Source organism: Papio anubis, chromosome 13, assembly GCF_008728515.1.
Source record: "Papio anubis isolate 15944 chromosome 13, Panubis1.0, whole genome shotgun sequence".
Lineage (NCBI taxonomy): Eukaryota > Metazoa > Chordata > Mammalia > Primates > Cercopithecidae > Papio > Papio anubis.
The window spans coordinates 62,034,630-62,062,074 of record NC_044988.1 but is presented as its reverse complement, the minus strand read 5'-3'; the positions used below and the strand labels follow the sequence as shown (position 1 = coordinate 62,062,074).

General features: G+C 41.7%; 1 protein-coding gene across 2 annotated transcripts in view; it reads left to right on the top strand.

Annotated features, from left to right (window-relative positions):
• The window catches only part of UBAP2 (ubiquitin associated protein 2), a 134,406-nt gene that overhangs the window by 44,103 nt on the left and 62,858 nt on the right, over nt 1–27,445 (top strand). The window contains exons 3-6 of one of the 2 annotated variants that reach the window (XM_021927437.2): nt 9,774–9,851; nt 12,293–12,403; nt 20,131–20,284; nt 22,824–22,901. In XM_021927437.2, the coding sequence (XP_021783129.1) occupies nt 9,774–9,851; nt 12,293–12,403; nt 20,131–20,284; nt 22,824–22,901 (421 nt within the window). Of the gene's footprint in view, nt 1–9,773; nt 9,852–12,292; nt 12,404–20,130; nt 20,285–22,823; nt 22,902–27,445 lie in introns of those variants that run through there. The other variant, XM_021927438.2, reaches the window with a different exon arrangement.

The following is a 27,445-nucleotide window of genomic DNA, read 5'->3' as shown; positions in this document are numbered from 1 at the left end:
TGGGACTATAGGCATGCGCCACCATGCCCAGCTAATGTTGTATTTTTAGTAGAGATGCGGTTTTACTATGTTGCCCGAGATGGTCTTGATCTCTTGACCTTGTGATCCACCTGCCTTGGCATGCCAAAGTGCTGGGATTATAGGAGTGAGCCACCGCGCCCTGCCTTGTGTCCCATTTTTGTGTATAGAACATTCTAAGAATAGCAATACTAATACTAACACCTTATTTTCCCCATTCTTACCCCAATCTCTCCCTCTCCCACTCCCAATACTGTTTTTTAAAATTTACCAGAGTTCTGGGTATGGAGAAATTAGGGATGATCCTTTATTTCAGAGGCCTCCGTAAATATTAGCTTGTTTTTATAAAGTATCATCAGTGGCATCAGGATTTGATGCACTAAACACAAATGTTTATGTTCTCCCTGCTGGAGGAACAAGGTCTGTATCAGTCTTTCTTCCTGTGTATCTTTTCTGAATTTAGAAATTTTAACCTTATTCAAGCTGTATTTCAGTTGACTTGAAATCAACTGATAGAGCAAATATCTAATCAGATATTTTTTCATCCTTTTTTGAGGGAACTTTGGTTCAGTTCATTTGGGCTTTATTTTGAACTCACCTCCGGGTTCAAGTGATTCTCCTGCCTCAGCCTTCTGAGTGGCTGGGATTATAGGCGCGTGCCACCATGCCTGGCTAATTTTTGTATTTTTAGTAGAGACGGTGTTTCACCATGTTGGTCAGGCTGCCCTCGAACTCTTGACCTCGTGATCCACCCGCCTCGGCCTCCCAAAGTCCTGGAATTACAGGCATGAGCCACCGCGCTTGGCCCTCTTCTTTTTATTTAAAAAATTTTTTTTGAGACTCTGTCGCCCAGGCTGGAGTGCAGTGGCAGGATCTCGGCTCACTGCAAGCTCCGCCTCCCGGGTTCACACCATTCTTCTGCCTCAGCCGTCCACGTAGCTGGGACTGCAGGTGTCTGCCACCACGCCTGGCTAATTTTTTGTATTTTTAGTAGAGACAGGGGTTTCACGTGTTAGCCAGATGGTCTTGATCTCCTAACCTTGTGATCCGCCTGCCTCGGCCTCCCAAAGTGCTGGGATTATAGGCGTGAGCCACCGCGCAGGCCCCGGCTCTCTTCCTTTTAAAATAAGTGTGTCACTAGGATGGTTCAGCGTATGCAAATCAATGAACAGGATGCATCTCATTAAGAAAAACAAGGACAGGCCAGGCGCAGTGGCTCACACCTGTAATCCCCAGCATTTTGGGAGGCCGAGGCATGCGGATCACGAGGTCAGGAGATGATGAGACCATGTTGGCTAAAACGGTGAAACCCTGACTGTACTAAAAATTAAAAAAATTAGCCGGGCGTGGTGTTGGGCGCCTGTAGTCCCAGCTACTCGGGAGGCTGAGGCAGGAGAACGGCGTGAACACGGGAGGCGGAGCTTACAGTGAGCCAAGATCATGCCACTGTACTCCAACCTGGGTGACAGAGCTAGACTCCGTCTCAAAAAAAAAAAAAGAAAAACAAGGACAAAAAAACATATGATCATTTCAGTAAACATTGAAAAATGTATGTGAAAAAATTCAACATCCGTTTGTGGTAAAGATTATCAACAACTTGAGTGTGGAAGGAACATACCTCAAAATAATAAAGGCTATTTTTATTTTTGAGACAGGGTCTCCCAGGCTGGAATGTAATGATGTGACTGTGGCTCACTGTAGCCTCGACCTCCTAAGCTCAAGAGATCCTCCTGTCTCAGCCTCTCGGGTAGCTGGTACTACTGGTGTGCACTACCATACCTGGCTCATGTTTTATGTTTTGTAGAGACAGCCTCTCACCAAGTTACCCACAGGGCTGGTTTCAAACTTTTAGGCTCAAGGGATCTGCCTGCCTCAGTCTCCCAAAGTACTGGGATTATAGGCATGAGTCACTGCACCTGGCCTCACTTCAGCAGAGTACTAGAAGTTCTAGCCAGAGCAAATAGGCAAGAGAAGGAATTAAAGGGGTTTAGATTGCAAAGGAAGAAGTCACATTATATTCTTATTTATAGATGACATACTGTATTTAGAAAAACCTAAATACTCCACCAAACACCTGTTAGAACTGAGAAATGAATCTAGTGAAGTTGCAGGGTACAAAATCAACAACAAAATTTAGCCTTTATATATATCAACAGCAAAACAGTTGTACTCTGTCTACGTTGTTTAGGTACTCATTATATAGTATATGCTTCCCCTTTAGTCATTTAGTATTAGTTCTACAATAATAATATGTTTAGTAGTCACTGTCAATACTTAAGTCAGTTTCTCTAGTCATTTTGATTGTCTGAACCCATTGGTTTTGTTGATTCCTCTGGAAAGGATTACGAGAACAATATTCCTTCTGTTCTTTGGTGTTGTTCACAATTTATACCTTTTATACTTGCGTAGAACATCAGTTTTGTTGGCTCTAAGTGCTAGGCCCACATTTTCTTTATGTATCTTTTTTTTGTTTTGTTTTTTGGGACAAGGTCTCACTTTGTCACCCAGACTGGAGTGCAGTGGCACGGTCATGCGCCCTTGACCTCCTGGGCTCAGATAATCCTCCTACTTCAGCCTGTTGAGTAGCTGGGACCACAGGTGCATGTACTAGTTAGTTTTTGTATTTTTTTGTAAAGACGGATTTTGCTGTGTTGTACAGGCTGGTCTCAAACGCCTGAGCTCAAGCACCCTGCCTGCCTCAGCCTTCCGAAGTGCTGGTATTACAGGTGTGAGCTGTGGTGCCTATCTTGTTTTTTTCTTGCACAAAGCATTGCTCTTGACAAGTTTGTTTTTACTCTAATTTCATTCTCTTCTGGGTCTCTTGCCATTTCTGCCTAGTTGTCCTGTGGATGCTTGTTCTTTTAGAGTCCAGTTCTTCTTCTTCTTTTTTTTTCGTTTTTGGATGAGTCTTACCCTGTCTCCCAGGCTGGAGTGCAATGGTGTGATCTCATCTGACTGCAACCTCTGCCTCCCGGGTTCAAGCGATTCTCCTGCTTTGGCTTCCCAAGTAGCTGGGATTACAGGTGCACGCCACCATGCCCAGCTAATTTTTTTGTATTTTTAGTAGAGATGGGGTTTCACTGTGGTGGCCAGGCTGGTCTTGAACTCCTGACCTCAAGTGATCTGCGCACCTCAGCCTCCCAGAGTGCTGGGATTACAGGCTTGAGCCACCACACCTGGCCAGAGTCCAGTTCTTAAACTGAAGAATGTCTTAGTGTGGACTGTCTAGTTAGGGATTGATATTCTCAAATACAATGTATTTTCATTGACATATTTACACATTTTTTGGTTTGTTTTCCAGACATTTTTCTTAAATTTTAGTTTTAAGGATCTATACTGTAGTTTTATTATTTGGCAGCTTATTGTCCATAGCTTTAAGTTGGGTGTCTTTTGCCTATCTTCAGTGTTTGACACTTTGCTTTCTTTTCTCCCGTTCCTATTTTTCTCTTCATTTCTTTTTCCTTTTATTTCCTTTTTACAGGAAAACAATTTGCCCAGTTTTATTCTGTTATCCTTGAGGCATTAATTGCTAAGTTTTATATTCCTTGTAGTTTAGACTCCATTTTCATATTTCATATTCTTTAAATAATTATTTCTTGAGTTCTGTAATTTAAAGAAGAAATAGGAAAACTTAGAGATATGTTATTCTTTTATCAGATTTTTTTTTTTTTTTTGGAGACAAGGTCTTGCCCTGGCTTCCAGGCTTGAGTGCAATGGCACGATCTGGGCTCACTGCACCCTCTGCCTCCCAGGTTCAAGCGATTCTCGCACCTCAGCCTTCCAGGTAGCTGAGACTTGATTCTTGTGCCTCAGCCTCCTGAGTAGCTAGGATTTCAGGGTCGTGCCACCATGCCCAGCTAATTTTGTATTTTTAGTATAGACGGGGTTTCACCATGTTGGCCAGGCTGGTCTTGAACTCCTGACCTCAAGTGATCCGCCTGCCTCAGCCTCTCAAAGTGCTGGGATTACAGGCCTGAGCTACCATGCCCGTCTGTTGTTTTCAATGGGATTTAAGAAAAAGGTGATGCAAGAAGTGTCTGATTTTTAAATTTTTTGTAGAGATGGGGGTCTCACTATGTTGCCCAGGCTGGTCTCCTCCTGTCTCAGCCTCCCAGAGTGCTGGGATTATAGGTATGAGTCACCGTATCCAGCCTTAAAGTTTCCTTTTTTCCCCTTTTTTTGGTGACCAAGTTGTTCTGTCACACAGGCTGGAATACAGTGGCGCCATCTTGGTTCACTGCAACCTCATTGGACTAAGGTGATCCTCCCACCTTAGCCTCTGGGATAGCTGGGACTACAGGCACTTACCACTACACTTGGCTAGTTTTTCTGTTTTTTTTTTTTGTTTTTTTTTTTTTTTGTAGAAATGAGATTTTGTAGTCTTAATAGTGAGCTAAGAAATAAAAATTACACCACATATAGGCCATTTTAAGTAATTAAATTAGCTTTTTTAAAAAGTTCATTATGCCCATTTTGGGAAAGGTTTTGAGGAGGCAGGTTCTCTTATTTACGGCTCATTGAGTATATATCTTTACAGCCTTTGTGCAGAGCATTTTTGTGGAGATGATTTTAAACTCCTTTTAACACTGGTAGACATTTATTTGACCCTGTAGTTTTACTTCGTTGTATTCATTCTTAGAAAGCTGTCATTGGGGCCGGACGTGGTGGCTCATACCTGTAATCCCAGCACTTTGGGAGGCCGAGGCGGGCGGATCACCTGAGGTCAGGAGTTCGAGACCAGCCTGACCAACATGATGAAACCCTGTCTCTACTAAAAATACAAAAATTAGCTGGGCACTGTGGCATGTGCCTGTAATCCCAGCTACTCGGAAGGCTGAGATACTAGAATTGCTTCAACCAGGCAGGTAGAGGTTGCAGTGAGTCGAGATTGTGCCACTGCACTCCAGCCTGGGCAACAAGAGTGAAACTCAGTCTCAAAAAAAAAAGAAATCTAGCTTTGGCCGTGCATGGTGGTTCATGCCTGTAATCCCAGCACTTTGGGAGGGCAAGGCAGGAGGGTCATTTGAGGTCAGGAGTTCAAGACCAGCTTGAATAACATGATGAAACCTCATCTGTATTAGAAATAGTAAAAATTAGCCGGGCGTCGTGACGAACACCTGTAATCTCAGCTACTGGGGAGGCTGAGGCGGGAGAATCGCTTGAACCTGGGAGGTGGAGGTTGCAGAGAATCCCTTGAATCTGGGAGGCGGAGGTTGCATTGAGCCGAGATCACACCATTGCACTCTAGCCAGAGCAGCAGAACAAGGCTGTGTCTCAAAAAAAAAAAAAAAAAAAAAAAAAAAAGCTATCTTTGATGTGTGTTCTGATTCGGGTATAAGAATGGACCTCAGCCTGCCGCAGTGGTGCACACCTGTAATCCCAGCACTTTGGGCGGCCAAGGTGGGCAGATCACTCAAGGTCAGAAGTTCAAGACCAGCCTGACCAACATGATGAGACCCCGTCTCTACCGAAACCAAAAATTAGCAGGGCGTGGTGGCATGCCTGTAGTCCCAAGCACGAGAATTGGTCGAATCTAAGAGGCGGAGGTCGCAGTGAGCTGAGAGCACGCCACTGCAAGGTAACAGAAGGAGACTTCGTCTCAAAAAAAAAAAAAAAAAAAAAAAAGGGATCTCTGGCAGTGTTTTTGTAGTAATAAAAATTTGTAGAGTAAGAAAGATATAGGCCGGGCACTGTGGTTTACACCTCTAATCCTAGCGCTTTGGGAGGCCAAGGTGGAGGAGTTGCTTAAGCTCAGGAGTTCAATACCAACCTGAGTAACATGGTGGAACCTTGTTTATATTGAGAACAAAACATTAACCAGGTGTGGTGTTGTGCGCCTGTATTTCCAGCTATTGGGGTAAATTGGTGGGCGGGGGCGTGGAGTGCATGAGGTGGGAGGATTGCTTGAGCCTGGGAGGCAGCTGTAAGTGCTGATTTTGCCACTGCACTCCAGCCTGGCCAACACAGTGAAACTCTGTCTTCAAAAGTAAGGCTGGGCTCGGTGGCTCACACCTGTAATCCCAGCGCTTCGGGAGGCTGAGGTGGGCAGATCATGAGGTCAGGAGTTCAAGACCAGCCTGACCAACGTGGTGAAACCCGGTGTCTACTAAAAATATAAAAATTAGCTGGGTGTGGTGGCACGTGCCTGTGGATCCTAGCTGCTCAGGAGGCTGAGGCAGGAGAATCGCTTGAACCTGGGAGGCGGAGGTTGCAGTGAGCCGAGATCGTGCCATTGCACTCCAGCCTGGGCGACAGAGCGAGACTGTCTAAAAAAAAAAAAAAAAAAGAAAGTAGCACCTATGCAGTGGATTGTCATGTAGCATTAAACCTGATATAGATATTCATAATAAGTTGTGTGTTTGTGAGTGATTCTACGTAGTAGTATGTTAAATATTCTGTTTTTGATAAAAGAGGAAAATAGCCAGGTGTGGTGGCTCATGCCTATAATTGCAACTCTTTGGGAGGCAGAAGTGGGAGGATTGCTTGAGTTCAGGAGTTTGAGACCAGCATGGGCAACACAGTGAGACCTGTCTCTACCAAAACAGCAACAACAACAACAACAAATTAGCCAGGCATGGCGGCTGCCATGGTTGCTACTCAGGAGGCTGAGGTCAGAGAATTGCTTGAACCTGAGAGGTCGAGGCTTTAGTGAGCTGTGATTGTGCCACAGCATTCCAACCTAGGCCACAGAGTGAAACCCTGTTTTGTTTGTTTGTTTGTTTGTTTTTTAATGAAAAAAATATGAATACCAAATACATAAATAGTTTTGGTGTTAGATGGTCACCTTATGGATTTTTCAATTTTTCTTGTGTTTGATATGTAAAGCTTATAATTTAAGAAACTTTAATGATGGGAAGGGATGAACATCAGTGGTGCTTGTATTGGAACAAGGCTACCTGAATCTGCTGGATAATGAGTACGGTAAATTTTTTAGGTTTGAAACACTGGGAGCAGAAAATAATAGTATTAGGGAAAACAGGCAAACTCTTCATATAGGCTTCTTGCAGCAGGGACACCAACAGTCTACTTTCATTTTGTGAAAACTGATTATATGAATTGGAGTTATCTTGTCATACCCAACTAAATTTAGAGTCAGTGGACCAAGGGTTATGGTAAAAAAGTGCTTGGGGCACAAAGCGCTTGCCCAGGGATTATATTGCAAGCCAGCTGCCCAATGACGTGCTGTAACCTTAAATCCAGTTTTACCTACTAGCTGTTGAGATGAACTCTTGTGACTCTAAGTCTGGTTTTACCAACCGTCTTCACTCACCAATCAGAGCTTACCAGCTCCCGAAAGCTTTAGTAGTTCCAGTGAGTTTTCTTTCAAAACTAGGTCATGTTTATTTTTCTAATAAAACTCCCAACCTTGTTTGGACACACTGGAGGCCACCCTATTATGTATGTATGTATGTCCTGGATTGTAATCCTACTTATATATTCTTCCCAAATAAAACCTTTTTTACTTAGAGATTTGTTTCTCTCTATATTTTTGACTTTAACAGTTCATAGCAAGTTACCATTACTCCAAACCCAAATGTGTAATGTGGAAATGCCATCTTTTAAAAACTCATCTCTTGCTTTGCTTTTCCCTTTTACTTCATCTAGTTATCACGACATTGGTGCTCTTGGCTGTGGCACTGGGATTTCTTGGTTGTTATGGTTCAGGAAAATGATTGTCTGATTTAGGGATAGTGAGAGTATATGTAAGGTCCTTACGTGTACAGGGAACAATTTTGGTAGTTTTTAATAAGTGTAGACATTGAATTTCTGTACCAGTGTCTTTCTGGGTATAATGTAGCAGTACTGCGGCAGTTAAACTGAGGTCTCAGCAGCATAGGTTGGGATGAACAGGCCAAAGCACCTGGAATTTGCATAATCACCCACCCACATGGCCTGGAAAGGCCTTTTGAAAAGTGCTTTAAAATGCAAAAAATGTCAACAACTCCCCCTTATCCCACTTCAGTCAAGATTATTTGAAATGAGTGTATATAAAAAACTGAGAATAAAAGCTGTCTGTTAGTTCCTTATGGCTTTTTTTCCTCTAAGATCTTTTTGTAAACTGTTCAGCTTTTTAAATATTTATGTTGAGAGTTAGTATAGACTTGGTTAACGAGGCAACTTAAACTATTTTGGAGTAATTTTCGATTTAGTAGACTGTTGTACAGAGATGATACAGATTGTTCCTGTATATTCCTCACCTAATTTCCCTGTTGTAATAATTACAGTACCTTTGTTAAAACTAAGAAACTAGACTGGCACATTGCAAAATCACTCCACAAATGAATAACTTTCTTTAGAACTTTTCTGATTTTTTGTTGCTAAAAACATCAGAAAGCGAAACTTAGTAATGTGATCGAAAAAATATTTTGAGTGACAAAAGTAACTGGAAGTAAGTTTTCTGCAACTAGCCAGATGTGGTGGTGCACACCTGTAATCCAAGCTACATGGGAGGCTGAGGCAGCAGGATCTCTTGAAGTCAGGAGTTGGAGGCTGCAGTGAGCTATGATGGCATCACTGCATTGCAGTCTGAGGGGACAGAATGACACCCTACCTTTAAAAATTAAATAAATATGTAAATAAAAACTTTAAGAAATTGTGATTTAGGCTGGGCATGGTGGCTCACGCCTGTAATCCCAGCACTTTGGGAGGCCGAGGCAGGTGAATACCTGAGGCCAGGAGTTTGAGACCAGTGTGGCCAACATGGTGAAACCCCGTCTCTACTAAAAATACAAAAACTAGCTGGGCATGGTGGTGCATGCTTGTAGTCCCAGCTACTCTGGACGCTGAGGCAGGAGAATCAGTTGAACCTGGGAGGTGGAGGTTGCAGAGTCAAGATCGCGGCACTGCACTCCAGCTGGGCTAACAGCACGAGACTTCATCTCAAAAAAAAAAAAAAAATTGTGAGGAGGGTAACTTGTGCCAGATGCAGTGACTCAGGCCTGTAATCCTAGCACTTTGGGAGGGTGAGGTTGGAGGATCACTTGAGCCCAGGAGTTCAAGACCAGCCTGGGCAACATAGTGAAACCCTGTCTCTTAGAAAAACAAAATTATTGTGTATTAAAAAAAAGATAAAGTAACTTTAAAAATATTTTTAGTTTAGCTAAATACAGCTTTTTTTCCTTCGGAACTAACCAGCATACCTTTTTAGACCTGACAACAGCTTTGTTGACACAAAGTCTAGTTCTAAGCCTGTGTCTGGGCAGTTGTTTGCGTTACCTTTTAATTTTTCTTTTATTATTTTTTGCCTACCAACTACCTCTAATGATTTCATTAATTTTTAAGCCTTTTTTTTTTTTTTTTAAATCTTTTAAAAAATTAAATAGAGACAGGGTCTCTCTGTGTTGCCCAGGCTAGTTTCAAACTCCTGGGCTCAAGCAATTCTTCTACCTTGGCTTCCCAAAGACATGAGCCACCATGCCTGGCCAAAAAGATTTCATTATTTTTTGTTCTTCTGCTTTCTTTTGAGCTGATTTCCCTGACCCTGCCAAGGGAAAGAAAATTCAAATAAGTCATATGGCCAGTTAAGATGAACAATAACTTTAGGTCATTTGGTCAAAGGAATAGGTCCTTTATGTTACTTAATTTGATGCTTATTTTTCCTATGGGAACAGGTTGAGAGGCCTAAATTCAGGGTCTTTTATTTGTTTTTACTTAGTGTTTCTAGTGCTTGAGAGCCTTAACTGTTTGACCCAGATTTTGGAATCTAACTTAAGCTTTTGGTTTTCAAATCCTTAACAATTGTATGTACTTTCCAGGCAACAGCTGAACAGATGCGTCTTGCTCAAGTGATCTTTGATAAGAATGATTCAGATTTTGAAGCTAAAGTTAAGCAGGTATGTTTCTGGCAAAGGATATCATCATTTTTGTAATCTGTTTGGATTGTGCTTAAAGAGATAATTTCAGTAAAGATTTTTGTTTTAAAGTATTACTTCTAGCTTCTAGTCTCACCTGAAATCTGTGTATTGGATTTTGGACTTGTGATTAAATACCTTTATTGGTGGGCAAGCAAAAGAATTGAATACGTTCACCTACCTTACAATACAATCTTTCTGAGTTATTAGTGTTTACATGTGAACATTGAACCAGACATTTCTGTAAGCACACTGAGATTTTCCTATACGTATATACATAGAAAGTATATCTAACATTTGGCACAGTCTCTGGGAATTTTGTTTAATGTTAGGGATGAACTGAATTACCTTTTAAAAAATTTCTTTTCATAGAGACATGATCTCGCTCTATTGCCCAGGCTGGAGTGCAGTGGTGCTATCGTAGTTTACTGCAGCCTCAAACTCCTAGGCTCACGCTATCCTGCTGCTTCAGTCTCCTGAGTAGCTATGATGACAGATGTTCATCACCATGCCCAGCTAATTTTTAAAATATTTGTAGAGACAGAGTCCTGCAATGTTGTCTAGACTGGTCTTGAACTCCTGGGCTCAAGCAATCTGCCTTGGCCTCCCAGAGTGCTGGGATTACAGGATTACTGGCCTGAATTGCCATTTCAGACATGGTTGTGATTTCATACTCTCGTTGGAAAAATATTAAATTTTAGGGCAATGTCTTCATTTCAAACTTTAATAAGAGGTATTTTTGATAACTTAATCTTAATTTCCAACTCTACTTTGCTGACTTTGTTTCTTATCAAGATTCTAGAAACGAAGCTGTAACCCCTATCTCAGTGCCAGATATTCCTACTCTTAGTAGATGTCATCTAATAATTGTTCTTTGGAGTAAATGTCTCACAATGAAATCTTGTCTTGTCTCACAAGAAATCATAGATTTCCTTCTCTGGAATGAGATCTTCATACAGTTTGAGATACACTTATATATAGTACATCGCCTTTTATCTGAATAGTATAGATAGAGCATTGGCCCAGGAGTTCAGAGATTTAAGTTCCAACTTAAATCTGACCACTGGGGTAATTTTGATGCTGACTGTATGTCTTAAAAATTGTATGTTGCAGGCATTCACTTAGTACAGATCATTGATAAAAATGAGACTTTTATTAGTAGCTATCCAAAGACTGAAGCGTCAGAAAGCTATAGAGTATGCAGAACTTTTGCTGCTTGATAAAATGAAAAGATGAAAGCAGAGAGGCCAAATGGTATAGTGCAGAGAGCTGTGATTATGAGATGAGGAGGCCTGGGTTCTAGATGGGCTTTGCTATTAATTACCTTTGTGACCATAGACAAATCACTTGATATGTTGGGATCAAGCTATTTTGAACTTCAACTAGTACATACTAAAATAGTTAAATGTAGTTAAAATGCAATAGATATTAAATCATAGGTTGATTCACTGATACTTGAGAAACCTGCATTTTGCCTAGTCTGTGATTGTTCTAGTGATGAAAACACTAAGTAACAAGTATCCCTTGCTAATGATGATAAACTGAAGAGTTTCTTTCATCATTACTTCAAGCATAGCACCGTGTTGAAGATCCTTGAGAAAATAATATGTCTAGGAGTGTGTTTTGTGATAGTAGCAGAATTCCACTAGTAAGACTTAGGGTGTTATGTAACTTAGTATGTATATGGAATGATTTTTTTTTTTCTTTTTTTGGTGGGGAGACAGGGTCTCTCTCTGTCTCCTGTGCTATAGTACAGTGGCACAATCATGGCTTATTGCAGCCTTCACCTCCAGGGCTGAAGCGATCCTCCTACCACCACGCTCATTTAAATTTTTGTAAAGATGAGGTCTCACTATATTGCCCAGGCTTGTCTCGAACTTCTGGGCTCAAGTGATCCTCTCATCTCTGCCTCCCAAAGTGTTGATTATAGGCGTGAGCTGCTGCGGCTGGCCTTTGAAGTGTTCTAATCCAAATGGTGAAAGCCAATATGTGGAATATTGTCCCTGACAAAAAATTTATATTGGATTTTCCATGAATGGTGACCATGTACTCATATAGTTCCACCTCATATTTAAGTTTAGGAATCCTGTGTCCTTGAATTAAATTTGATTATTCAAATACCTGATCTTGGGTATTCTGAGAATGTTGGTACGTATGTATGTGCTGCTGATTAATGATCTGCTCCTTGGTCAACTTGGAGGAAGATTGATTTTTAGTTAAATTCTACCAGTGTTAGTGAAAGGACATGCATGGAATGGCAACAAAAAAAATAAAACGTGTCTTCATTGTAAACTCAGGGTCTAGAAGAGGCTATCTTCATGTAGAAGGATTATGTAATTCTGTATTTGTATAGAAGAGTCTTAATATTAACATCAAGTGCCAGTTTTTGGTTGCCTCTAACCATTTTCTGATATATTCACTAGCTTATGGAAGTGACAGGGAAAAATCAGGATGAATGCATAGTGGCCCTACATGATTGTAATGGAGATGTGAACAAAGCTATCAATATATTGCTGGAAGGGAATTCAGACACAGTAAGTATTATTAATTGATTTGCATTGTTTACATTTGTCTACAATTCCGTAGCACATTTTCAACTTCACCTTGGTTGGGGGTGGGGATGGAATGGATTATGGTGCCATTCCATATTTGTTTTAAGTTCCAGAAAGAACGATTACCTGAAAAGACTGTTTTTGTTATGTATGGTTTCTTCATGAAGTCATAGAATCTGAAGACTTGAAGGAGAACTTGGTGATCTACTCCAGCCTTACAGTTTCCAAAAATCTCTGGACCTGTGTGTATTTTCACCACCCTCACCTGAAAAGCATCTCTTGGCTCTGTTGCTTATGTTTCTTCATCTCAGTCCTCACCTCTAATTACTTCTTACATCTCTAGCATAACAGAAAACCAGGATTGCTGGTATATGTATTTGCTTATGTGGAATATTAAGTTTTCTTTATTTTTTATTTTGTTTTGTTTTATTTTATTTTATTTTAATTTTTTTTTTTCTTTTTTTTTTTTGAGACGGAGTCTGGCTCTGTCGCCCAGGCTGGAGTGCAGTGGCGGGATCTCGGCTCACTGCAAGCTCCGCCTCCCGGGTTGACGCCTTTCTCCTGCCTCAGCCTCCCGAGTAGCTGGGACTACAGGCGCCCACCACCTCGCCCGGCTAGTTTTTTTTGTATTTTTTTAGTAGGGACGGGGTTTCACCATGTTAGCCAGGATGGTCTCGATCTCCTGACCTCGTGATCCGCCCGTCTCGGCCTCCCAAAGTGCTGGGATTACAGGCTTGAGCCACCGCGCCCGGCCTTTAATTTTATTTTTTTGAGACAGAGTCTCACTCTGTCACCCAGGCTGGAGTGCAGTGGCTTGATCTCGGATCACTGCAAGCTCCGCCTCCTGGGTTCACACCATTCTCCTGCCTCAGCGTCCCAAGTAGCTGGGACTACAGATACCCGCCACCTCGCCCGGTTAAGTTTTTTGTATTTTTAGTAGAGACGGGGTTTCACCGTGTTAGCCATGATGGTCTCGATTTCCTGACCTCGCGATCTGCCCACCGGCCTCCCAAAGTGCTGAGATTGCAGGTGTGAGCCACCACACCTGGCCTTTTTTTTTTTTTTTGAATATTGGGTTAAGTTTGGTGAGCTTGCAGGCTCATGAGCTCAGGCCTTGGATTTTAAGAAGGATGCAGCTAAAGCTACACCAGGGCCGGGCGCGGTGGCTCAAGCCTGTAATCCCAGCACTTTGGGAGGCGAAGCGAGCCCGGATCACGAGGTCAGGAGATCAAGACCATTCTGGCTAACATGGTGAAACCCGTCTCTACTAAAAATACAAAAATCTAGCGGCGGTAACAGCGCCATGATCCAGGCGCTGGCATGTTCCCTGAGGCCAGGCGCCAATGACTGAACACTCAACCTGAGCATTTAATCGCCTCAAAACTCAGGCCTTGTCAGCCCTAAAACTATGCTCTCTGTGTGTATGTATTTATATTTAAATATTATATAATATAGTTTATATATATATATTTATTTATTTTATTTTTATTTTTTGAGACGGAACTTCACTCTGCCACCCAGGCTGGAGTGCAGTAGTGCGATCTTGACTCACTACAACCTTCCTCTCCTGGGTTCAAGTGATTCTTTTGCCCCGGCCTCCCAGGTAGCTAGTACTATAGACATGCGCCACCACATCTGGCTAATTTTGTATTTTTGGTAGAGACGGGGTTTTGCCATGTTGGCCAGACTGATCTCGAACTCCTGACCTCAGGTGATCCACCCGCCTCGGCCTCCCAAAGTGTTGGGATTACAGGTGTGAGCCACCACACCTGGCCTGTGTTTATATTTCTTAAATTGAGGAAACTATTTTAGAGTAGATTAAAACAAATAATGACTCACCTAAAAGAGGATACAAAGATGAACACATCAATAACTGCTTTTCCTTGGAAAATTTAAAACAAACAAACTGACCGTGTCAGTGTTCAGATTTAATTGAAGTCTCATTTTAGGGTCATGCTGCATTAGGTACAAGAAATACAAAACTGAACTGTGAGAAACTGAAAGCTAAAATGACTGTATTTTTAGTTGATGTGAAACAAAGAGAATGAATTCTTTTACAGTAAAAATTAACTAATGTGGAAAAGATTTCACTGTTTGAGTGTAGCAGTAATTGTTGGTAAAATTCCATGTAAGAGAACACTGATACACAAGACAAGCCACTAAATTTGTGATTTTTTTGGGGAGGAAAACCATGTTAAATGATAAATTAAAATTTTGAATAATTTTGGTTTACTGACTTGGGAATAAGTATCCTGAGTTTTGCAAAATATGGAGGATCTGTTTACCTTATTGCTAATGGATACAGCAGAGCATGGCTTTCAGTTATTTTCAAAGTGAACTGAAGAGCCTAACTGCCCTCTTCGTTTAATAAAAAAAAAAAAAAAAGAAAAAGAAAAATCTTTGGGAATAAACAAAATAATCCAAATTGTTCACTGGAGGGGATCTTTTTGGATCTTTTTATGGCACAGGTAAGTCCGGACACTAATTTTTGTTGCCTTTCCTTTAGCTGCAGCAGATTTAATTCCTTTTCTCTGGTAGTTAGGTGAATTTTTAAGTCTTAAATGTCCAGTTTTCTCTTTCTGTTTTGAGTTTTAACACCCCCTCCTCATTTGGGACAGAACCTGTAGGAGGTGCTTCTAGGCTATGTATTAGAAAGTAAGGCTGACTGGGCGCGGTGGCTCACACCTGTAATCCCAGCACTTTGGGAAGCCGAGGTGGGTGGATCACAAGGTCAGGAGTTCGAGACCAGCCTGGCCAACATGGCAAAACCCCATGTCTACTAAAGATACAGAAAATTAGCCAAGTGTGGTGGTGGGTGCCTGTAATCCCAGCCTCTCACGCAACTGAGGCAGGAGAATCGCTTGAACCCAGGAAGCGGAGGTTGCAGTGAGTCGAGATCGCGGCATTGCACTCCAGCCCGGGTGACAGTGTGAGACTCGGTCTCAAAAAAAAAAAAAAAGTAAAGCTGAATTTTTCGTGAATGTCTTTTTGGTTACCTCTTGAACAATTTTATAGTGTGGGCTATATCTGACTTTTGTTTTCTTCAAAGATAAGAAAATAGATGAAGTTCTGACTATAGTTGTGAGAGAATACACTTGTTCGGGGCTGAGTGGGCTGTGGGGGAAATACAGAAGTAGAGGGAAAGTCTTTGTTTTAGTTGTTTGGTGTTTTGGGTTTTTTTTATTAAGACAGGGTCTCACTCCATTGCCCAGGTTAGAGTAGAGTGGTGCCATCATGGTTCACTGCAGCCTCGACCTCCCGGGCTTACGCCATCCTCCAGCCTGCCGAGTAGCCGAGACCACAGGCACATGCCACTACACTTGGCTAATTATTTTTATATTTTATAGTGATAGAGTCTCTCTGTGTTTCTATGTTGCTCAGGCTGGAGGAAGTCTTTGAAACCCTGGTTTGTTGAGGACCATTCTCTGGTACATCTTGTCTCTCATACTGTTTGCCTCATCTCTTACCTGGTTGCCGTCTGCAGCACCCATGGCTAAATGACTTTGATTATCTTCCCTTGACTGAGATAGAGTTAATTGGAGTAGAGTTGACAGAATATAAACACTGTGATGTTGCTAGGAGCAAGAGCATGAAGGCAAACGATTCTAACCTTCCTCTGTGCCAAAGTCTTCTGAAACAAAATTATCACTTAGAAAAGGTATTAAGTGGAATCGTCCGTGATATTTTTAAGGATAAGTTTATTTTTTCTTATGTAAGTATGTCTGTCACAAAGGAAGATATTGAACACAAGTACTGAACTTTTTGTTTCATCATAATGTTTGGTTGGTGTGACAAAATTGTTTTGAAGTATTAGTCTCTTGCATTAATGTACTTACTGTTTTTAGTAAGTTTGTGTTGGTAGTTTTTGGCAAAGGCAAAGTGGTGGGAGAGTAATTTTTGAACTAGCTGGCTTTGAAGACTGCTGTTCTGATTATTACATGGTGACTGGGAGGACCTCTCCTCTTTTTCTTCAGACCCATTCTACAAGTAGCAAAATACCGATAACAGAGGTTGCCAGAAATTCTCTTGGAAATCCTCTATAATTACTTGGTTGACTTTTCAAAGTATGCATGTGTGCATGCTTTGCAGACTTCTGCAAAATACACAGTAATCTTTTTAGCAGTTACTATGGTATTGTAAAGATTGCTTCTTAAAGGTTCTTTTCCCTATTTGCCACCCTCAAATAAGTTGTCTTTGTAGATCTCATAAACCAAGACTTTGCTTGAGGGGCAGCAGGATGGGGAGGGTGTCTTTTTTTTATTTTTATTTTTTTGAGATGGAGTCTTGCTCTGTCACCCAGGCTGGAGTGCATTGGCATGATCTCAGCTCACTGCAACCTCAACCTCTGCCTCCCAGGTTCAAGCAGTTCTCCTGCCTCAGCCTCCTGAGTAGCTGGGAATTACAGACGTCTGCCACCATGCCTGGCTAATTTTTTTTTTTTTTTTTGAGATGGAGTTTTGCTCTTGTTGCCCAGGCTGGAGTATAGTATCTTGGCTCACCACAACCTTCTGCCTCCCGGGTTCAAGCGATTCTCCCACTTCAGCCTCCCAAGTAGCTGGGATCACAGGCATGCGCCACCACGCCCGGCTAATTTTGTATTTTTAGTAGAGATGGGATTTCTCCATGTTGGTCACGCTGGTCTTGAATTCCCGACCTCAAATGATCTGCCCGCCTCAGCCTCCCAAAGTGCTGGGATTACAGGCATGAGCCACTGCGCTTGGCTGCTAATTTTTGTATGTTTAGTAAAGATGGAGTTTCACTATGTTGGCCAGGTCGGTCTGGAACTCCTGACCTCATGATCTGCCCACCTTGGGCTCCCAAAGTGCTGGGATTACAGGTGTGAGCCACTGCGCCTGGCCAGGGTATCATTTGCTATATGAAGTGGGGTAAAGTGTTTCTCAGGTGTTTTACAAAGACAGTTGGCCCCTTTATAAAGATAGAGTACCTTTAGGCGAGGCTGTGTAAAGATATACATTGTGTATACATACACTTTATGCCAACTCTTCTGGGATGATTTTTCCAGGACCTCTGGAATTTACTTTTTGTATTATAACCTAAGAGGACTGGATTGTGTTTTACACAGTTGTCTCGTCTTTTCATATTAGCAAACATAATAAATTGAGTTTGTGCAGTATGGGCATTATTTTCTCTGGCATAGATAAGCTTTATTGTTTAATTAGAAAGTAATTACAGAAAAATATAAGATTACATCAAATTAAACATCCTCACTTAGATAATGACTTATACCACTTCCTTTAGTAAGTACATAGGCTTCTATTTGAACTAAAAAATGTAATTCTATATGCTGTTTGCTGATAGCTTGCTTTTTCTATCAAGGACCTCTTCCTGTATGTACCTATATAACTGGTAAAATGGCTGTGTACTGCCCCATTTATGGATACGCTAGACTACTTAGTCTCCTGAACTTGATATTTTGGGAATCCCCCTCCCCTCCTTTTATGCTGTTGATCATTTTGTCCGCACGTAAATGTTTGAACAATTATTACGTTATTGTAATTGAGACAGAGTCTCCCTCTGTCACCCAGGCTGGAGAGAAGTGGTGTGATCTTGGCTCACTGAAGCCTCCACCTCCTAGGATCAAGCCTTCCAGGTTCAAGTGATTCTCCTGCCTCACCCTCCCGAGTAGCTGGGATTACAGGTGCCTGCCACCACTCCCAGCTAATTTTTATATTTTTAGTAGAGATGGAGTTTCACCATGTTGGCCAGGATAGTCTCCAACTCCTGGCCTCAAGTGATCTGCCTGCCTTGGACTCCCAACGTGCTGGGATTACAGGCATGAGCCAGTGTGCTTGGACACATTATTTTATCTGAATAAGGGCCTAGAAGTAGAATTGCTGGGTTGAAAGAGTATGCACCAAATAAAATTTGGGTACTAGGCCAAGCGCAGTGGCTTACGCCTGTAATACCAGTACTTTGGGAGGCCAAGGTAGGTGGATCACCTGACGTCAGCAGTTCGACAGCAGCCTGGCCAACATGGTGAAACCCCGTCTCTACTAAAATTACAAAAATTCGCTGGGTGTGGTGGTGTATGCCTGTAATCCCAGCTACTCGGTAGGCTGAGACAGGAGTTATTGCTTGTTCCCAGGAGGTGGAGGTTGCAGTGAGCCGAGATCGCGCCATTGCACTCCAGTCTGGGTGACAGAGTGAGACTCTGTCTCAAAAAAAATAAAATTTTGAGGTACTATTGCTGAGTAACTAACCTTCTAGAAAAGTTAAAATAGATGCATGCTCACCAGAACTGTATGATAATACCTGATTGTTTCACCTTAACTATCAGGTGTCAGTATATTCAATCTTCATTATCAAAACTTAGAGGTGGAAAATAATTTATATCTTGTTCATATCCATTTTATATCTAATTAAATATGTGAGTTCATCAGAACTTTGCAGAAGACCAAATATTCCATTTCAAAAAAGTGTTTGGAAGTTAGCTTCCACTGTTATGGAAATAATTCAGCTTATCACCCAAATTTTAGTTTATTAATTTCCAGTGCTAATGTTTAGTTTGGATATACAATGTCAAATTTTGTTTTTTCATAAGATTTTTAAAAAGCATAAAATAGTTGCTACTCTTAATTTTGGATGGAGTCATTTCAAATCCCTTCTGAAATAAGGCAGATTATGAATAAGTAAATAGAAACTATTGGGCTAATTTTAGGATTTCTCTGTAACTACCCTGCTTGATAATTTTTATATCCACTTATAGTCAAGAATGTAGTATCTTTCTTTTCTCAGCAATTTGTATATATATGATATGATTAGGTTTGGTATCATCATTCGGGAAGAGGTGGAGAAGGGAGGTTATATAAATTATTTGACTTCTCACTAGAAGAATTCTTTGGAGGTTAAAATTTTAAGTACTTTTAAAATTTTTAAAAAGCCCACCAAAACCAAGCTAAAATTTTACTTATCTGCCATTAAATTGTTTTAGATAATTAGTTTGAATAATGGAACAGGCAAGGTTGTATTCCTGGAGCTTTTGGGGCATCATTCTAAGTAATTTTGTGGTCTTTGAATTAATACGTAGATTTAAGGCCTAATAGAGAGATAACTGAGGTGGTGTAGAATAGGAGCTTGGGGAAATGACATTTACTGTATTCCTAAATTTGCATAGGAAAGGGCTGTATGTTGGGAAAATGTACAGTATTTTGTCAGGTCAGCTAATAGCTGTAATTATTTAGCAACAGGAGCTTAGCAAGAAGATTGTTATCTTTATCATCAAGAAAGTAGAACTATATGGAAATAAATGATAAGCAGGTGAGCTGCAAGCTGTGGGTAGTTAGATTTGAAAGATACATACATGTGCTGGGCGTGGTGGCCCACGCCTGTAATCCCAGCATTTTGGGAGGCCGAGGAGGGCGGATCACGAGGTCAGGAGATCGAGACCATCGTGGCTAACACGGTGAAACCCTGTTTCCACTAAAAATACAAAAAATTAGCTGGGCGTTGTGGCGGGCGCCTGTAGTCCCTGCTACTCAGGAGGCTGAGGCAGGAGAATGGCGTGAACTTGGGAGGCGGAGCTTTCAGTGAGCCGAGATCACACCACTGCACTCCAGCCTGGGCGACAGAGCGAGACTCCATCTCAAAAAAATAATAATAATAATAAAAAAAGAAAGATACATGCATGTGCCCTTGATAATTATACATACTTGGAATGATAAATGATTAACAGCCGTTCTCTCTCATAGACTTCATGGGAGACCGTAGGGGGGAAGAAAAAGAATTTTGCAAAAGAAAATTCAGAAAACAAAGAGAATAGAGAGAAGAAAAGCGAGAAAGAGTCAAGTCGTGGACGTGGAAACAACAACCGGAAAGGAAGAGGTGGCAATCGTGGCAGAGAATGTAAGTACAGACTTTCTCCTCAGTTTTTTCTCTTCTCTTCTTTCGTCTCGAGTGACCCTCCTGTCTCAGCCTCTGAAAGTGTTGGAATTACAGGCATGAGCCACTGCGCTCAGCTTTCTCAAATTTTTTCTTAGGAGTTTCCTTACATTCTGAACAACTGAAAGATTAGTCCATAGCATGCTCATAAATTTGTTTCCTCAATGCAGAATTTGTTCTAATAGTTAACACTAGAAATGAGTGGCACCTGAGTAGTTTCATAAGAGCCTCCCATGTGGTTTCGTATCAACATTGACCTGGACTATAGGCAGGTGGTTGTGTAGTGTGTCTTATGACTGCCTTCTGTTATAAGGCAGACACATTCGTTAATTTTAGAATTGTGTGTGTGTGGCAAAGAAGGGGCCAGGGGTCATTTACTTACAGATAGATAAAGCTGGTTTTTTCTTCTCCATTTATAGAGACTCATGGTACAGACAAGAGTTAGATTAAGAGAAAAGTTGCTGAATAGGCAGGATTTCTCATAGGCAGACAAGAGTTAGATTAAGAGAAAAATTGCTGAATAGGTAGGATTTCTCATAGGCAGGTCTCATTTCCATTAGACCTAGGTTTTCTAGGTTTTGTCACTGTTTATGCAAAACAACCCTGTCTGCTCTGGCAGTGTGTCAGTGTAGCTAAGTTATGAAAGAATAAAATGTAAATATTTAACATATCACTCTAGAGACTCTTGCTGTCTCATATATTCCACCGATATTTATTGAGTATCTACTATGTAGTGGATACTTTTATAGGCATGCAGCATTGAATAAAATAGGTAAAATCTTTGCCCTTCTAAAACTTATATTTTAAAGAAGGTCAAATGGGATGTAACAATAAAGGAGATAAAATATTTTATATTAATATATTTTAATGGTGTTATGTAGAAATTATGTTATAGGGAAAGACAAAGGCAGAAAGAGAGATGCAAATTATGGGAAAAGGTCTGGCAAATGTAAGTGGGTTGCCAAGGAAAGCCTCACTGGAATTTATGTGAGTCAACCTCTGACAGAGGTGAGGGGAGCAAGCCATTCCAATATCGTTTATGAAATTTCTGTATTATATAGAGCTATTAATGCCAATATAGGGATGAGAAAAAGAAAAGACTGCGAGTTGGCATCTTCCGGTTAGTATTCTAGAAAAACCCAATTCTAACACTTTAGTTTTTCTAAGAACTCAGTGTTTCCTTGGTATTACTATTTTGCTATTCTGTGCCTTTCCAGGCTTTGAACATAACTAATGATCAAATTCTGTGATATATTAACATAGTTGCATAATGGAGGTAGTTTTTTTGAAGCAAAAACTTCACAGCAAGTCCACAAAGAAGAAAGAAAAATCAATATGTTATTTTAATTTGTTTTCAGAATTTTCATGTGAATTAAGGAAGATGTGATTTCTTTTTCTCTCTCTTTTTTTTTTTTTTTTAACTTCTTTTTTTGAGACAAGGTCTTACTCTTCCACCCAGGCTGAAGTGCAGTGGCGTGATCACAGCTCACTGCAGCCTTGACCTCCCTGGGCTCAGGTGATCCTCCCACCTCAGCCTCCTGAGTAGCTGGGACTACTAGCTGCACGCCATCACAACCACGCCTGGCTGATTTTCATATTTTTTGTATTTTGTTTTGTTTTGTTTTGTTTTTTGAGACGGAGTCTTGCTCCGTTGCCCAGGCTGGAGTGCAGTGGCGCAATCTCGGCTCACTGCAAGCTCCGCCTCCCGGGTTCACGCCATTCTCCTGCCTCAGCCTCCGGAGTAGCTGGGACTACAGGCGCCCGCCGCTGCGCCCGGCTAATTTTTTCTATTTTTAGTAGAGACGGGGTTTCACCATGGTCTCGATCTCCTGACCTTGTGATCCGCCCGCCTCGGCCTCCCAAAGTGCTGGGATTACAGGCGTGAGCCACCGCGCCCGGCTATTTTTTGTATTTTATATGTTGTATTTTTACTGAGACAGAGTCTTGCTCACTTGCCCAGACTGGAGTGCAGTGAGGAGATCTCGGCTCACTGCAACCTCTGCCTATTGGGTCCAAGGCTCCTGCCTTAGCCTCTCGAGTAGCTGGAACTATAGGTACACGCCACCACACCCGGCTAATTTTTATATTTTTCGGTAGAGACGAGGTTTCCTTGTGTTAGCCAGGCTGGTCTCAAACTCCTGGCCTCAAGTGATCCGCCTGCCTCAGCCTCCCAAAGTGCTGGGGTTATAGGTATGAGCCATTGCGCCTGGCCAATTTTTGTATTTTTTTGTATGTCGCCCAGGCTGGTCTCAAGCTCTTGAGCTCAAGAGATCTGCCCCCCTCAGCTGGAAATTACAAGTGCTAGAATTACAAGTGTAAGCCACTGTGCCTGACCTCATTCAGTTTTTAAGTCACTTATGTTTTTGTTTTTCCTGTTTCTGAACCCGTTGTTTAAATTGTAGCCTGTTTGTCATTCCTTCTTTGCCTTTAATAGGTGCTTGGTAAGGTTACGTACAAGAGGTTTGGAAATGGAAATTTGATTTTTCTGCTCTTTTCCCCCTAGTTAGAGGTGAAGAAAATGGAATTGATTGCAATCAAGTCGACAAACCTTCAGATCGTGGCAAGCGAGCCCGAGGTAGAGGTAAGCTAGAGTAAGAGAGAAGAAAATGCTTTCAATTAGGAGGAAGAAGCAGGCGGTTGCTTTGCTGGACTCTGACTAGGGATAGCAGTGTGTTCTGAAAGAATGGCAGGTCATCTTAAAATCTGATCATTTGTTTACTGATGCCCGTAAATGAACTATTTTGTGTTACGTAGTTTTGAAGAAACCAAAGGGTTGTTTTTGGATGAGCTGAGAAAGCCCTTTCTATGAATAATTTAAAACTTAAAGCCCTAACCAAAAGCATTGACAAATTATAATTGTATTACATTTGGAATACAATGCAATAGGGTTTTTAAAACCTTACTTTAAAAATACTTTATTGCTAAAAAAGGCTATGTTCATTTGAGCCTTCAGTGAGTTGTTGTCTTTTTTGCTGTAGTCCTCACTTCCAGCTATTTTGAAGTGTATAATACGTAATTGTTAAGTAGTCACCTTACTTTACTGTTGAACATTAGAACTTACTCCCTTTTTTTGGGACAGGGTCTTACTCTGTCACCCAGGCTGGAGTGCAGTGGCACCATCTCAGCTAACTGCAACCTCTACCTCCTGGGCTCAAATAATCCTTCCACTTACCCTCCTGAGTATCTGGGACTATAGGTGCATTCCACCATGCCCAGGTAATTTTTGTATTTTTGATAGACATGGGGTTTTACCATGTTGACCAGTCTGGTCTCAAACTCCTGGCCTCAAGTGATCCACCCGCCTAATCCTCCCAAAGTGGTGGGATTACAGGCATGAGCCACCAAGCACGGCCTAGAATTTATTGCTTCTGTGTTTTAACCTATCCACCAATCTCTCTTTATTCCCCACCCTCTATACCCATCACCTTCTCTCCCTCTGGTAACTATCTTTCCACTCTTTACCTGCATGAGATAACTTTTTAAGCTCCCATGTGAGTGAGTACGTGTGATATTTGTCTTTCTGTGTCTGGTTTATTTTATTTAATACAGTGTCTTCCAGGTCCATTCATGTTGCTCCAGAGGACATCATTTCATTCTTTTATGACTGAATAGTATTCCAACGTGTAAATTTATCACTTTTTGAAATCCATTCATCTGTTGATGAACACTTAGGTTGATTCTCTGTATTTGTGAATATTGCGAATAGTGCTTCACTTCAAAATAGCTAGAAGCGAGGACTTGAAAAGTTCTCAACACATAGAAATGATAAACGCTCATAGTAACGGATACCCTAAATACCACAACTTGATAATTATGTATTCTCTGCATGTAGCAAAGTACCACATGTACCCCATAAATGTGTTTAAATATTATGTATCAGTAAAAAGTTAAAAATTTAAAAAGAAGAGAAATTGCCACAGCCACCCCAACCTGGCAACTATGAAGCACTATTGGTTTCCTTTTCTTTGTATAAATATCCAGTAATGGGATTGGTGGATCATATGGTAATTCAATTTTTTGTTTTTGATAAATCTCCATACTGTTTTCCAAAATGGCTGCACCAGTTTATATTCCCACCAGTAGTGTATGAGAGTTCCCTTTTCCCTGTGTCTTCACCAGCATCTGTTTAATTTGCTTAATTAATTAGATGTAGTGGCATGATCATAACTCACTGCAGTCTTGAACTCCTGGGTTCAGGCAATCTTCCTGTCTCAGCCACCTCAGTAGTTGGGATTACAGGCTACTTTTTGTCTTTTTGATAATAGCTGTTCTAACTGGGGTAAGGTGATACCTCATTGTGGTTTTCTTTGTATTTTGTTGATGTTTAATGATGAACATTTTTTGTGTACCTTTTGGCCATTTGTGTATTGTTTTTTTAGATCCTTTGTCTACTGTTTTTTTTTTTTTTTTTTTTTTTTTCTCTTAAGAGACAGTATCTCACTCTTGCCCAGCCTGGAGTGCGGTGACATGATCTTAACTTACTGCAACCTCGAAATCCTGGGCTCAAGTGATTCTTACACCTCAGCCTCCTGAGCAGCTGGGGCTATAGGCACGAGTCCCACCATGCCTGGCTAATTTTTTGTATTTTTAGTAGAGATGGGGTTTCACTGGTTACACATTTTATTTATTTATTTACTTATTTAGAGACAGAGTCTCGCTCTGTCTCAAGGCTGGAGTGCACTGGTGCAATCTCAGCTCAGTGCAACCTCTGCCTCCAGGATTCAAGCAATTCTCCTGCCTCAGCCTCCCATGTAGCTGGGACTACAGGCTCAGCTAATTTTTGTATTTTTAAATGGAGATGGGGTTTCACCATGTTGGCCAGGATGGTCTCGATCTCTTGACCTAGTGATTCGCCCGCCTCGGCCTCCCAAAGTGCTGGGATTACAGGCGTAAGCCCCCGCACCCAACCTATTTTCATTTTTATTGCTTATTTTTTATTTTTTATTTATTTTTATTTTTGAGACGGGAGTTTCGCTCTTGTTGCCCTGGCTGGAGTGCAATGGTGGGATCTTGGCTCATCACAACCTCCGCCCCCTGGGTTCAAGCAATTCTTTTGCCTGAGCCTCCCGAGTAGCTGGGATAACAGGCATGCACCACCATGCCCAGCTAATTTTGTGTTTTCAGTAGAGTAGGGTTTCTCCATGTAGGTCAGGCTTAAATGTGTATTTAAGTTACTTTTCTTCTTTTGTATATTTCTTTATCTCGTGTATTGATACATGGTTTAGCAGCTTATATGTATTATTTTGGTCTTTTCTTCTGGTGAGATTGAGTCAAGTAAGGTAGTGAACTATTGTTTATTTTTTTAGAGACAGGGTCTCGCTCTTTTGCCCATCCTGGAGTACGGTGGCATGATCATAGCTCACTGCAACCTCCAACTCTTTTTTTTTTTTTTTTTTTTTGAGACGGAGGCTTGCTCTGTCACCCAGGCTGGAGTGCAGTGGCCGGATCTCGGCTCACTGCAAGCTCCGCCTCCCGGGTTCGCGCCATTCTCCTGCCTCAGCCTCCCGAGTAGCTGGGACTACAGGCACCCGCCACCTCGCCCGGCTAGTTTTTTGTAATTTTTAGTAGAGACGGGGTTTCACCGGGTTAGCCAGGATGGTCTCGATCTCCTGACCTCGTGATCCGTCCATCTCGGCCTCCCAAAGTGCTGGGATTACAGGCTTGAGCCACCGCGCCCGGCCCAACCTCCAACTCTTATGCTCAAGCAATACTCCTGCCTTAGCCTCCTGAGTAGATAGGACTGCAGGTGCACATCACAATGCCCAGCTAATTTTTTTTCTTTTTCTTTCATTGATTTATTGATTGATTGATTGAGACGGAGTCTCACTCTGTCACCCAGATTGGAGTGCAGTGGTGCACTCTCAGCTCACTGCAAGCTTCGCCTCCCGGGTTCACGCCATTCTCCTGCCTCAGCCTCCCGAGTAATTGGGACTACAGGCGCCCACCACCATGCCTGGCTAATTTTTTGTATTTTTGATAGAGACGGGGTTTCACCATGTTAGCCAGGATGGTCTCGATCTCCTGACCTCGTGATCCGCCCGCCCCGGCCTCCAAAGTGTTGGGATTACAGGTGTGAGCCACGCGCCTGGCTATGCCCAGCTAATTTTTAAAAGCATTTTTGTAGAGATAGGTCTCCCTGTGTTGCCCAGGCTGGTCTTGAACTCCTGACTCCAAGCAGTCCTCCTCCCTTGGCCTCCTAAAGCAGAGGGATTACAGGCACGAGCCACTGCACCTGGCTGCTAATGAATTACACTTGAAGTTACAGGGTTTGGTTTCCTTCTGGATGGAAGAACAATAATGCAAAAAAGGCAACAATAGTTTATTCTGTAACCTTTCTCACTGCTTTATCTTACTGTTTTGTATTTAGTAACTCAGATTAGTTCCTCTACTTTTTTTTTTTTTTTTGAGATGGAGTCTCGCTCTGTTGCCCAGGCTGGAGTGCAGTGGCACAATCTCGGCTCATTACAAGCTCCCCCTCCTGGGTTCACGCCATTCTCCTGGCTCAGGCTCCTGAGTAGTTGGGACTATAAGTACCCACCACCACGCCTGGCTAATTTTTTGTATTTTTAGTAGAGACAGGGTTTCACCACGTTAGCCAGTATGGTCTCGATCTCCTGACCTCGTGATCCTCCCGTGATCCTCCCAAAGTGCTGGGATTACAGGCGTGAGCCACTGCTCCTGGCCATATATCAGTCTTAAATGTAGCAACTGATACTTACATACCTATTGTGTTGTTGAAGATATTGCTGTAAATAAGCTTTGTTCCTCAGTGAATTCCAGGGATGTTTTGTCATTTTCATTTGATTAATGTAGTATTCTTTGAGGCTGGGGAGGGGTTATTCCAGACTCTCTGAGAATGTAGGGGGATAGACTCCCAAGTCTCTGAGCCAGAAAAACACCAAAGATGCCCCCTTCTGTTTGTGGCCTGAACAGGTCCCTGGACATGGAAGTAGTACCATCTATATTATTGAACTAGTCCTGAGAAATCTGGAATTTTTTTGAGGCCGGGTCTTGCTATGTTGCTCAGGCTGGCCTCTGGCACAGCTAGCCCTTTTTTTTTTTTTCTTTTTAAATTATACTTTTAAGTTCTAGGGTGCATGTGTACAACGTGCAGGTTTGTTACAT